General features: G+C 48.7%; 3 protein-coding genes across 3 annotated transcripts; 1 reads left to right on the plus strand and 2 right to left on the minus strand.

Moving 5' to 3' along the window:
* Positions 1–7724: 7724 nt before the first annotated feature.
* On the minus strand, positions 7725–8815 carry PFICI_01609 (uncharacterized protein; the record flags this gene model as incomplete). The annotated part of the gene is made up of 2 exons (XM_007830190.1): positions 7725–8567; positions 8630–8815. 2 exons carry the CDS (start codon positions 8813–8815, stop codon positions 7725–7727), a joined length of 1029 nt encoding a protein of 342 aa, XP_007828381.1.
* A 247-nt stretch (positions 8816–9062) lies between these two features.
* Positions 9063–11186, minus strand: PFICI_01610 (uncharacterized protein; the record flags this gene model as incomplete). Its single annotated transcript, XM_007830191.1, has 4 exons — positions 9063–9486; positions 9548–9787; positions 9842–10231; positions 10291–11186. 4 exons carry the CDS (start codon positions 11184–11186, stop codon positions 9063–9065), a joined length of 1950 nt encoding a protein of 649 aa, XP_007828382.1.
* A 452-nt stretch (positions 11187–11638) lies between these two features.
* On the plus strand, positions 11639–13404 carry PFICI_01611 (uncharacterized protein; the record flags this gene model as incomplete). Its single annotated transcript, XM_007830192.1, has 4 exons — positions 11639–11833; positions 11947–12531; positions 12604–13060; positions 13148–13404. 4 exons carry the CDS (start codon positions 11639–11641, stop codon positions 13402–13404), a joined length of 1494 nt encoding a protein of 497 aa, XP_007828383.1.
* Positions 13405–13532: the final 128 nt, after the last annotated feature.

Here is a 13532-nt window from a genome sequence, read left to right on the forward strand (position 1 = left end):
TCCTGAGCCCTTTATAATCGTTGCTATTCCTATCGTAGAATGAGACCGTCAATGACGCGTGGTCGGAACACTGATGAGTTAGTCAGGAAGATACACTTGCTTTCTTATGACGTACTGGAGTAGATCGGTCACAAACACAATAGTTGTTCCGATCCGTGTAGCATGAACCGCCTTGATCAACTCCACGAACGTAGCACCTCTGAGTTTCGGGGTCACACCACTATAGATACTTTAGCTTATACAATTCATAGTGAGGAGAAAATAATCACAATGACTTACCCCACTTCCGGACCTCTTTTCTATGATGGAGGTTTCGTTTCCATCTAGCGAACGACCTTTGACGGCTCCTTCGACCTCATCGGTAGTGCAATACTCGTCTCGACGATCCATAGTGGTTGCTTCGTCGTGGCCAGCTGGGACAGCAAGGACGGCAGTGTGGGCCCAAAAGGCTAGGACTCCGAAAGCGAACAATGGTGAAATGATTTTCATTTTGAGTTAAATAAATGAGAAATTGTGATCTTCAATGTTTTTGGTAGTATCCGAACAGAATAAGCTCTTAATCGCATCGAAAACATAATTTGGGCACCATGATCACTCTTTATACTTATAACGACCTGTTCGCTTTCTCATATCTTCTTAGATTTTCTGTCAAGTCTATTTTTATGATTCGGGGGGTTCATGCAAATACGTAGATACACCAGAGAAGGTATGGCTCAAATCGATGTACATTCCAAAATGTGATCTACAATTAATAATCAACCACAACTAGCTACTGCGCCGCAGTAGACAATCATGGCTACATGTTGGTGACGTACGACATAACTCTTTGTTTTCCGTAAAGTTGTTCGTTTCGGCAAAGCAATAAACCCGAAAGGATCACTAAGCCTCTCTGGCATAACTCATAGTTCGATCCACCAAGCCTAGTCCACAACACTTATAATATGATCTGCCAAGATAATACGACCTGCCAAGATAATATGATCTGCCAAGCCTAGTACACAAAACTTAGCATGTGACGTACTGGGCTGATTTCATGTGAGATCAACGGTGACTTATGACATCTTAATTCTTTGCTGTTGGTTAGAACTCTGGGCTGTGACGATGCAATGATTAACAAAGCCATGTTCGTGACGTTTGGCCGAAATCCAAGATGTGAATATCTCGATCTCAAGATTGTCCAAAGATAGGTACGCCTTCCTTTCCTGTCTAAAGTGGCTCTACCTACTCGCCTGCGCCTCAAGCTATTACCTCTGACATGACTATTATATTGCAGATCAGTCTATTCTGAGTGAATTTGCTTCAAAGATGTATATGATCAACCTCATGGAATGGAACATGTTGAGTGGCCAAAAATAGGACCATATGACGTGCATTGACGCAGAACGCTTAACACTGCTGTGTTGAAATGTATATATAAGTACTCTGGAAAGCCTCGCTTGCTTTAATCGAAGAAGTAGACATCATTCACCACTACCTTCACCATTGCAATCACCACTACAATCACCACAACAATCCACAACTACCACCACATTATCACTCGCCAATCTAGTTTTATTTACCCCCATTATCAACCATCATGAAAGCAACAACTTTTCTCATTCTGGCGCTGGGTGCTATCACTGGCTCCAGTATCCAGATAGACCCAAACATGGAGGATGGGCTCTTCACAGCTGATCTTGGCTCTGGAACCGCGAGTAACGTAAAGATGCTTGCTCGCCATGACCCTCAGGCCACCGCCACTTCACCCAACCTTGCGGTCCGATCCCGAATCATGCAACGCAAACTCCCCGTAGATCAAGCAACTTGCAGCGATATTATATATGTCGATTCTGCGGAATACATCCAGTCGCTGGGTAAGCTACAGGACTACTGTAACAACAAGCCAAATGTCCAGTCGAAGAGTATCATTGGATTCAAGATCGGCTCTTCAATGGCTTATATGTGCAACTATGGCAACAAAATTGAATGCCTTACCAACGAACTAAACGACGACATGGATACTCTTAATGGAAGATGTTCTAGCCAGCAGATGACTGGATTTGTCTGGCATGACCACGTTAAGAAAGTGTATGGACGGGCTGTCACGGGCGAGAGCGTTTGCGGGAACATGGGATGAGATATCACACAATCGGCGCTTACCCTTTGTTATTTGAGTTTGGGATTTGCATTATGCTGACAGGGCGGCAGCTGATCATTCATTCTTTTAACTGGGCTTTTGGATAACTAAGATAGATTCCTGCTTGGAGGCAGACTTTACATTCGTTTGATTAATAAATAAGCAATCACACGAGCAGCTAATTTGTGACGGCATGTTTATTTTAAGACCAACCTCGTCAAAATTTTGTATATTCGACGGCTCGGTCAGTGCACAGTCCACTTTGATTTGATTTATCTCGGATGAACGCCCGTTTATTATCCGTTGGACCGATTAAAATTCGGTGGCAATGGCTTCATAATATTCGGTTGCTTTACACAGGTTGGACCGTGGTCGCGTTCATTTGCTGTGAAACAGCTATTAGTGGCGATATAGCCTTTGCCTGGCCTAATGCAAGCGGCCTTCGGTTTATAATGATTAATTTTTAAATTTATCTTGATTAACATAAAAGATCGATTTAATATCACCCAATAACCCGACTTTACAAAAGCACCAAGAAATGGCCTGAATAAATACATGTGTCTCTATGTTTTATGTTCACTTGGTGTGAAGCTAAGAAAGAGCTTCTTGTAATAAGATACCGCAATTTATGCGGAACTCAATGAAAAAGACATTAAACAACTGTCGATGGAGGATATCAGCATGCAGTTGCAATTAAAAAAAACATTTGAATAACCAGGGAAACCGGCTCTAATAAAGACGCAAACGGGATAACCGGCATTGAAGAACAGCAGGAGGATTCAAGCGTAGAAAAGGATTGCGAAATCTCACTGTCATCTAAAGCATATTTACACGGTTGCCTAGTACTTAGGCAAGCTACATACCTACGTTAGGTAGACTAATAAGTCCCCGATCGGCAAAACCGTTCGAATCCCTTATTCGTTATGTTTCATGGTAGGTATTTAGGTACCCATGCATCCACTTTTAAGGCTGTGGTTAAGGCTGAGATCCACTGTATATGATGTAAATGCACATCGTGCTAATCTAATGCGTAGCTGTTGCCGGGCAAAAAGAGTGGGAAAATGATGAAATCTTACGGCACCAACAGGGACTCACTGTACTTTACCATATATAACCTATGATCAAAAGATGATCTACTATGTAAAGACAAGGAGCTTAATTTGGTCTTCGGCTGGGGAACAGTTTTATTTATAATACAGCTATGGATAAGCCGGCAGCCGGTGGGGATCGGCTCGTGGCCCGTGCAGCCAGGCTGGCTAGCACGAATCACACGGACTGTCACAGGCAGATAAATACATAGTAGATACTCCGACCGAGACAGGAAAAGTGGCTATCCGCGTGGATTTGAGCTCACGACGCTTTGGGTCTTCCTCCTACGCATGCGCAAGTGAAGGATTTTGCCGAACGTAACCTCCACGCGCAAGGGGGCACCCAAACGCTGAGCAAAAGATGGCTACACGGCTTTTATACGTCGGAAAGTTATCCGTTCTAAGGACGAATCTCATACATAAAATGATGGATTCAATAGATAGAAAAGAGCCTGTCTCCACGACTCAAGGGATGATTTTCTTGCCGTAATGGATTCGGTTTAGAGCATTTATCATCAAAAGCATACCCCGACCGAAGGTGCTCCGGTGACCCAGACCCATCTTCTCCTTCCGGAGGTGACTCTGCCTTATTCCGCGGAACTTACATTGGATTATCTCCCCGCACCAAATAGGAATGGCAGATACCGGGATGAAGAAGTACAATCCCATTCGTAAATGGCAGTTCGGCGCCGAGGGCGGCTGCAATCACCAATGGAAATCTACAGACAAACCGATCTCCACATACAGCAAGCTGGAGGTCATGCACGGCGACAGTATTAATTCCACGACATACTGTGTCCTATTACATGTATTGCCCAAAAGATCCGATCAACCGACGACGCGGGAGACCTTTGTTTCTATGTAGAACCCTCCATCTTCGACAACAAAGCGTGCAGTACCAACAAACAGGTTGTTCTCCAGTTCTTGCAACAGCCCCGGTCCTGCTTTGAACGTGACGTGCGACACGGCATTGCCAAAAGCTGTCGTCTTTGCGTCTGGCGCCCCAGTGAAAATGGCCAGGAAAGCAGCGTCAACCGCGATGACTCCCTGGTATGCATAGATAATCAGGGCGCCGTCTTTGTTTCTAGAATAACAAAAATAGTTAGGATTAAATCTTCCTTCTCTGGAATGGGTTACTTTCTTGAGAACAGCGTTGACATTAATCTGCGCATGTGATTGCGATGGATTGATGCGGACGTGGTCTGACCCAAAGACGATCTCGGCGTTTAAAGGGACATTGAAGTTTGGCTCACTTATTACCGTTCCAGATGAGATAGGCTTTTGTGGAAGTTAGATACCGAGTCAGCGATTCTATGCATAATAAGTGGCGTCTGTTCTAAGGAGACTCACAACAACATCTACAATCTCCCCATTGGACGTGGCGCCTAGGAGCGAAAAGTCAGTCATGGGTTGTTCTCATAAAATGAATGATACAGCATTGATTTTCTTTTTTCTTTGTACCTATTCTGAAGCCAGGTGCAGGGTTCAAGCGGGCCACGAACGCTGGTTCGAGTGAGGGAGAGGTTGCCTGAGCCATGACGTCCACTTAAGTAACGAACCAGATTTACTATTTGCAGTAAATAAGGCACAAGATCTTCAAACTGATAATATACCCGACCGTGAGGTCAATAATTGTTCAATACTTGGGATTATAATTATTATCCGGCCCGGTCGCTCCCGCTCTCCATGGGCTGGTTTATACGTGGTATCCGAGCCTGTGTTGAGTTTCGCATGAATCAAGAAAGAATCTAGGCAAACGGGGAGAGGTAAATGCTGTCTTGAGTCCTACAAATCACAATCATATCGTGTATTGTAAACTTTCTATTCAATACTTCTCCATACACCAGACTTCGTCCAGGAACGCGAAATTAACTAGTGATGGCGCTGGACAACACCGTCTGGCCAGTCGATCTAGCCACGCCAGAGAACATAAAATCTTGGCTTGCGAAGCTCTTTACTACAGTTGACTCCAAGGACCCCGAGTCAGGAGCCACACTTGCTACATTGTACACCAGCGACGCAGTTGTTTATGGATTGCATGGAAAGTCTGAAGGGACCGAAGGTAGGGTATACTTGTAATGCATATGATGCATAGTGGCAATGACTAATGTGGTCTAGCGATCATAAAAAGCCGCAAGACAGCGTGGGACACCATCGAGCGTCGCAAGCATGAGGTTCTTCGAGTCTATACTGCAAGCAGTACATACAGTGATATATTGCTAGTAGGTAGGCTCACAGTAGACTTCAAAAATGGCAAACATGTCGTCGCCGAATTTATCGCCCGTGTCGTCTTTGGGCAGACTACTGGAAAAGACCTCCAGGCGAATCTGTATCAAGTTTGGGGGGTAAGTCATCGAGAAAGTCCTATCGACGTATACATGGCATGATGTATTGACGTTGGTATGATAGGACAGCAGCCCTTGGTCAAAGGTAATGGCGCTGACTTGACGTGGGTCCATTCTTTTAAGAAAGGCGTCTTATCCAATTTTTTTGACAATAAAATCCAGAATACGCTTGCATCCGTCAAATTGCTATCGCCTGCCCATAATACCAAATATGTGATGTTCTTCCGACCTAGTTCTTTCAGAATCGGAATAGTCTCGGTTCACTTTTGACTTTCTTTGCCTGCTAGTCCCAGAAGTCCAAGATATTGATGCTCATCCTTGAGGCTGTAACCCCTCATAATCATGGTCCCTTCTGACCAGACGGACTGCAAGGATGACTGCGCACCAAGCTAATGATGCAAGAACCACAAGACTGTGCACACGATTGGCCCTGATGCACAGCCCGAGGCAGTCAGGCAAAATCGCTGCCAAATATTACAATCCGCCTTGTCCGCATTCAATCCAACCTTTTTTTAATCAAATTTCTTCCCAATTCACGTCGCACGATGCACTGAGAGCCGTTCACTCATGCGACAATCGTTCTATGCACTCTGCAGACCGTTTCATAACAATGCTGCCTTTTGTAAGTCTGTCCTTCAAGTGCCACCAGGCTGTGACAGCTCGTTGGAAACTGACTCTCGTGGGTTAGCACTCTATAACTCCGCCTCCAAAGCGACACACCCCGCCATTTTCTCCTCATAATTCCCCGCTCTCGTCGGCATCTTTGCCACTCCGGATCCGTTCCGGGCCGGCACTTCTTCACCCGACCCAACAAAAACGCGAATGTCTCGAAACCGAACTGCACACACCCAAACTCGATCGGCTGCACAATCATCTTTGGCTAGCTGGACTACCGAGGCCAGCGCGGCCACTGCATCGCCAGGTTCAGATGAGCCGGAAGATTGTCATCACAGAGTCCGCTGATGAGCATCTGGTTTGGCACCAGAACTCAATCTTCTTGAAGCCAATACCTGAATATCTTCTGCGCTATAGCTTTTGGGAGGATGAGATTTGTCCTTATCCAGAGCTGTATCAATCTGCATGCGGGCTGTTACTCTCTTACGGCTGGCTCATATCATACAAGAGTGACTACGTCATTGCGACACAAGCGAACCTTCTTCCGGGTAGTATAAGCTGGGACCAGTGGCGCTGCTTCATGGACGAGGTCTTGACGTTTATAGAAGGCACCAAGCAGCATACAACGAGCATGCGCTACCGCTACGGCGAACTGCGACTATCGCGCCTAACCAAGCTCACCAGGGTGCTGCCGGGCACAATGTCGTTTCAGAGCCTGGTCCATGGCTACATGTCCAACTCGACATGGAAGGCGATATTCTTTCAAAAGAACTTTGCGTGGCTGCTGGTCGCATTCTTGTACTTGTCAACTATCCTCTCTGCACTTCAGGTGGGACTGGCGACAGAATTCATGAATGGGAGTACCAGCTTTCAAAACATGTCGCAAGGGATATGCCTCTTTGTGATTGGGTTCATCGGTGCATCTACAGCGCTGTTGCTCATGGTGTGGGTTGGTTTATGTTGTATACATGTGATTTCAACTTTGAGATATAGCAAGTAGGGTACACCCACATAGAATCCAGCAAACATTCGTTTTCACATGATCCCAGCAATCCAATTTCCATCTCCGACAAATACTGTCGGTTGATTTCAAACCTATTCTCTTTTTTCATTCATTTTCTTTCGTTCTTTTTATGTTACCAGCTCTTAGATACAGTCGTCTAATTAAATGCTGTCGTACTCATACCAAGACCGGTTTTGTCGGTCCAAAAACTGCGTTCTACGCTCTGGGGGTATACAATCCCACTAATGCACGGGCTAGTAGTGCTGTAATCAGCACGCTAGGGGCTAGAAATTGCTTGAAGCAGCAGCCCAAGGCAACCCACCCCTCTACAGAGCACTCCCAAGTTCTACAAAAGGGTACAGGCTATATGAACCCCGCGAGTGCAGGACCATCAGCATGACCTCGGAACTGAGTGGCCAACAAAACCGCCCGTCGCAATCGCTTTTGCAACGTTGAGTCATGTTCCAGGTATTTCGCCTGCCTCAAGAGCAAGAGTCTCGTCTTTTCAGCATTATGGCGCAATGGAAGTGTGGGTGTCATGCCATCGACGCTGCCCCTCAAATGCCATTGAGAAAGCTCAAGTCTCGCGGCGCTTCCACTTCTGCCACAATCTCCTCCCTCGATCTGCCCACATCCGCCTTGACCATCTCCGCATACAACTGAGCAATCTTTTCTGTTACTGGACCCCGTTGCCCGTCGCCAATGACGCGACCGTCAATTTGTACAACGTGGATCTGCGAAGGAAAGGTGCCAGTGCAGAAGGCCTCGTCGGCGCCATAGACCTCGGTCAGGGCAAAGTCGAGCTCTCGCACGACGATGCCGTGAGCGCGACAAACGTCAATGGTCTTTTGCCGCGTCACACCCTGCATCTGATTGTCCTTGGTGGCAGTCCAGACTTCGGACCCGCGCACGATGAAGAAATTGACAGAATTGCACGTCTTGACGAAGCCGCGCTGGTCCAGCATTAGCGCCTCGTCCACTCCCATAACGCCAGCATGTACGCAAGCTTGCACGTCGGTCGCCTTTGAGATGTGGTTCCACTGCTCGTCCTTGACGTCGGGCGACCCGCGGCGCACCCAAGTCGTGCCTAACCGCAAGCCCCGCGAGTGGGTGGCCGGGTCCGTGGCCTTGACCTCGGGGATGATGACAATGAGCGGCAGCCCAATATTTACTGATGGGCTTTGGTACGGCGTTGACTTGAGCCCGCGCGACACGACGAGCCGCATGTGCACGTGCTCTTCGTCGCCCATGGCATTCGCGTCAAGTGTGTCGTGAATCAGGCCCAACAGCTGTGACTTTGAGAGTCCTAGATCCATGTGCATGGCCTTTGCAGCCTGGAAGAGACGGTTGAGATGCGCGCTGGCAAATTGGACCTTGCCTCGCTTGGCGCGAATACCTTCCTACATGGCTGTGTTAATAGGGCTTTTCAGAGGGTTGCAAAGAGCTACCGGAGACCACTCACCCAAATGCCATCACCAATGAGGAAGTTTGAGTCAAAGACAGAGACAACAGCCTGCTCTCGGGGTACAACACGAAATTGACCCGTTACGCCATCTCGCATTCCGATGAGAATGGCTTCATTCTTCTGGTTGGGGATCACGGCGTGTGTGCCGGCATGATGTTCGCCTGGTGTCGCTGAGGAAGACATGATCGCATAAGTTTGCAACTCCTTGAATGTTCATCAGCATGAATCTGATCGAGGTCTATTCTTTCAGCAAAATCGATTTATATATCTGCGTATTGATACGAAAGGTACCAGACTCTGTTTCATCTCGGCTCAGACCGAGGAGGTACACTGTCATCGTCCCGCATTTTCGGTGGTGGCCGAATACAGCAGACCTAGTTCCCACTGTCCTACGCTATACTCACAGAAATGATAGTGGAAGCAACCTAACTCAGCACCCCGCGTCTTCAGCCCCCACAGGCGTCCATGTCCCTTGCATCAGCGTGGCATACCAGTCATTCAACGCCTCGTCTAGCTCAAACGTGCCTCCGTCAAACAGGTCGCTCACTTGATTAATGTAGCTGTCAATTTCTCCTCCAAGCAGCGGCAACCCGTCGTCGATTCCCGGCGCCCCGGTTTCCAGCTCCATCCCCGATAAGCCGGCTGACGACGGATTGTGCCGAGCACTACTCGGCGCATTGAGATACACGCGGAGCCTCGCAGCACGGAACATGTCTCGATAGCGGCCAAAGCTAGCCTCTCCCACGTACACTATCCCGCGCTCGATCAAATCTAGGCAAGTTCGTGTATCCGACTCGAGCCACAGGTGTCCCGAGAGGAGTCTTGTCGGGTCCGTCGAGAGTCGTGCGGTGCGCCTAGAGACATGATCAGCTGCAAGTCAGGCTTCAAATGGGGATTTCATGTGACGCTACCTACCAGTCGCAATACAGCGCTGCAAGACCAGCCGTTAGTACCCCATGAAGCTGCCTTACAGACCTGCAGACTGCACCTCCCGTCCCGTCTCTTTCGCGTTGTCTTTGGAGAGCATTCCATTCAGCAATCGCTGTCCTTGCCGCCCGTCCGCACGCAGTTGTCATGTTGGATGAAGGTATCATGAAAACCGGGGACGGGCGGTATAGAAGGAGTTGGAGTAGACAAGACTCTATGCGCAGCTCGCTCTGGTAGTGTCTCCAAATATTGCTACTCCTATTATGCGGCAGTTCAGAAGACGTCATCGGTGATAGTGGGGATAAGAATGAAGAGGAGAGTCTCTCATCCCAGGCTGACAGCTCAAGGGCAATGGCGTCAGCTTGAGCGCATATTTGCTGGAGCGATGTGTTGACGCTGTCGTTGAGGCGACTATCAGTTTGCACATCCCTGTGATTCCCTCGACCCTCATTCCGGCGAACGTAGACGGACTCGAGAATACGTCCGGAGAGTTTGCGAAGCTCGATCATGCGCCGAAAAGGCTCAATGATTTGTGATTCGTGTTCGGACCTCCCAATGGTGGCGCTATCGTCGCCGGCTATGCTGTCAAGCGACTTTCTTAACATTGGGAGAGGTGTCTCTATAGCATGATCTCGGATGGACAGGACACGGCCTGTCATGGTAGCTACCTGACTGATGCTCGGTTCAGCGTCTCTGCAATACGTCCTGACCCAACGACGACTATGACTTACCGTTCTAGGTTATACACCGACCACCAGGTGCGGTTCCTAATCTCCATTTCATCATCACCGAGGCCCCAGTCCGTGTTATGGCGATGCAGTCCTGCTTCTATTGCACTGGACATGGCATGGCGACTGAGATGCCATAGCTCCGCAAGGCCGTTTGGAGCATCCAGGAGCCACAAACCGAGTAAAAGAGTGGCATGGATTGACGGCAATTTGCGAGCCGAGGCACGTTCACGAAAGCCCGAGAAGAAGTTGAGACAAGTTTGATAGTATGAGCTTGGCGAATTCAGGTCCATCGTGCGTACACCTCCCGCCGCCGCCTCGCGACTGGCCAAGGCAAGGACAGCAAATACGAGAAATTTCTCATAATCGCTAGATTGCTGAGGATCCTGGTATATCTGATTGAAGACATTACGGAGAAATGGTACTGCTAGGAAGGGCCACCAGACGTGTACCCGCGCAATGTATTGTGTAAGCAAGTGCTTGGCGATGGACTGTGACGGCAACGATGCTTGGCGAGAAGTCAAGTCGCGGGACAGGTTTGGTGCATCGCGACCCAAAGATGCGCCATTGAATTGGTCGGATGTCAGAGAAAGCTGCTTGAAGAAGATCCGAGCAAACGTCGAGCCCGAGGCGCTGCCGACGTACGCCCCTTCCGAGTATGGAGATGGCCCTCCAATAGCTAGTATGCCGATTTCCTCAGCCTCTTTCGACAATGCCTTATCTTGACTCTGTGCGACTGAAGTCGAACGATCTGTACGATTCACAGCCTCCGAGGCAGACGTGGATGATACTGCGGCCAAGCGACGCTCGAGATCCTGGATGCGCCCGAGAAGATGCTCGACAGTGCGGTACGAATAAGCTACACAGTCGGTAATGTTGCATTCTTCGCCATGGCGCATGCAGGCTGAACACTGTGGTACTTGCAAACTGCATTTTACTTTTCTCGCGCGACACCTACTGCAGGCCTTGATCGCCGCCGGTTGGAGGCTGATATTTTCTGGTTGCGACTCCATATCATGTATTCTTCTGGGTGTTAGCAGGTTTTCGGTGTAGACCGAGTGAGCGGGTCCAATTCCAGCGCATGAAAATGGGTATCGAGACCGCGAGTCAGTAACTGGAGGCTACCCCATATTTGCTCCTCGGTAGCGCCCGAGCTGGCTGGAGTCTATCTCGGCAAGCACCGATGACACCATCTTGGGGCAGCGATCGCGAGATAGAGGACAATATCAACCGTTTAGGTCATAAAGGAGCCACCGCCTGACCAACAGATATGTGCCTTAGTTCTACAGACTCGAATGGGTAGCCTTTAATCAAGTTGACCCCTTCCAAGACGCATCGAGCGCGCTCAATCATGTCCGCCGCTCAACTAGACGACAAGATAGGATCCGGCGAGGAAAGCGTCGTGGATCATACCGCCCAAAATGACAACGACCAGGTGATCAATCGGGAACTGACGCCTGCCCGAGCCAGGCGATTGTTGTTGAAAACGGACTTGGTGGTCATGCCTTTGGCGGTATTGAGCATGACCCTCGCATTTTTGGACAAGGTGAGATTCATTGCCATGAGTTGTTAGACAAGATGGAAGAGACAAAGCAGAAAAAAAGCGAAAAAAAAAAAACCCCCCCCCCGCTAGACTAATACATGCGAGAATCTATCTAGAACGCGCTCGGATACGCAGCCGTACTCGGTATCAAGACCGACGCCCATCTGCGCGGCCAACAATACTCCTGGCTTAGCAGCATCTTCTATTTCGGATACTTGGCCATGGAGTTCCCGAATCTGTGGCTCATGACCAAGCTGCCCATAGGAAAATACGTCGGATCTTGTCTTACAATATGGGGCGCCCTCATCTGCGTCATGGCAGCGTGCCACAATTTCGCCTCCCTAGCCGCCGTTCGCTTCCTCCTTGGTGTTTTTGAGGCAGCCATCTTGCCCTGCATGATGCTTCTCAACTCAATGTGGTACCGTCGCGAGGAGCAGCCTCTTCGAACTGCTTTCTGGTATAACACGTTTGCAGGTGTCTTTGGTGGTATTCTATCGTACGCCATTGGAAAGATTGACGGTCCCCTTTCGACATGGCGTTATGTCTTCCTGATTTATGGCGCAGTGACTGTATTCTGCGGCGGTTTATTTGTATTGGCCATGCCCGACTCTCCGTCCACAGCATGGTTTTTCACGGCGAAGGAAAAGGAATTGGCTGCCGTTCGGCTTGCTTCCAATCAGACAGGCATCGACTCGAAGAAGGTATGTTAAGAACTGCATGACAAATGCCTATCTGAGTGATGTCTAGCTTGCTAAGACCATGCTCATATCTAGGCTTTCAAACTTTCTCAGATATGGGAGGCTGCTCGAGACCCCAAGTGCCATTGTATCTGGATCTGCGCCCTAGGCTACGCTGTAGCCAACGCTGGCATCACAAACTTTAATCCTTTGATCATATCTGGTTATGGTTTCAGCAGTACTAAAACGACACTCATGGCTACCCCGCAAGCCGCTGTAGCCATGGTCAGTCAGGCCATCCTGACAGCCATCACATTCTTCGTGCCGAACCTGCGCTGCATCTTTTGGGTCATGTCCTCGCTAATTGGTCTGTCTGGTGCTCTTATGGTGCATCTCCTTGATATTGAGACGCAGCGCGATGCTTCCTTGGCTGGAGTGTATCTCATGGGCTTTTATAATGTGCCATGGGTCTTTATGCTGAGTCTGTCATCATCCAATACTGCCGGAGCCACCAAAAAGAGCTTCATGGGCATATCTGTGGCGGTCGTTTATGGTACGCTTTTCTGTTTGCCAATCCACCTTCTCCATTCTGCTCTCCCATTCCTCCACTCAATGAGCCTATCGCTGATGAGTTCTATAGCCGTTGGTAATATCATCGGACCGCAATTCTTCCTCGATGAACAATCACCGACTTATCCCCTAGGAATCGGGGCCATGCTGTGCGCCTTTGCCGTCATGGCTGCAGCTGGTGTGGCATATTATGTTCTTTGCGTGTTGGAGAATAGGCGGCGCAACATGACACATGGGCTACCGGATGCTAGCCAAGTCACTGACTTGGACGCAGGCATTGATGATGTCACGGATGGGGAGAACCCTGTGTTTCGATACACATACTAAGACATTGAACATTCAATCCCATTTCAATATTCTACCTTCTGTCCTTTTGATGGCGTTTGTTTGAATCTATTCTTCGATGGAGGGCATCGCGGTAGCCAATCGATTGATATCCTCAACTTCCATACATA

This window comes from Pestalotiopsis fici (genome assembly GCF_000516985.1).
Source record: "Pestalotiopsis fici W106-1 unplaced genomic scaffold PFICI_Scf_1, whole genome shotgun sequence".
In the NCBI taxonomy this organism is placed as follows: domain Eukaryota; kingdom Fungi; phylum Ascomycota; class Sordariomycetes; order Amphisphaeriales; family Sporocadaceae; genus Pestalotiopsis; species Pestalotiopsis fici.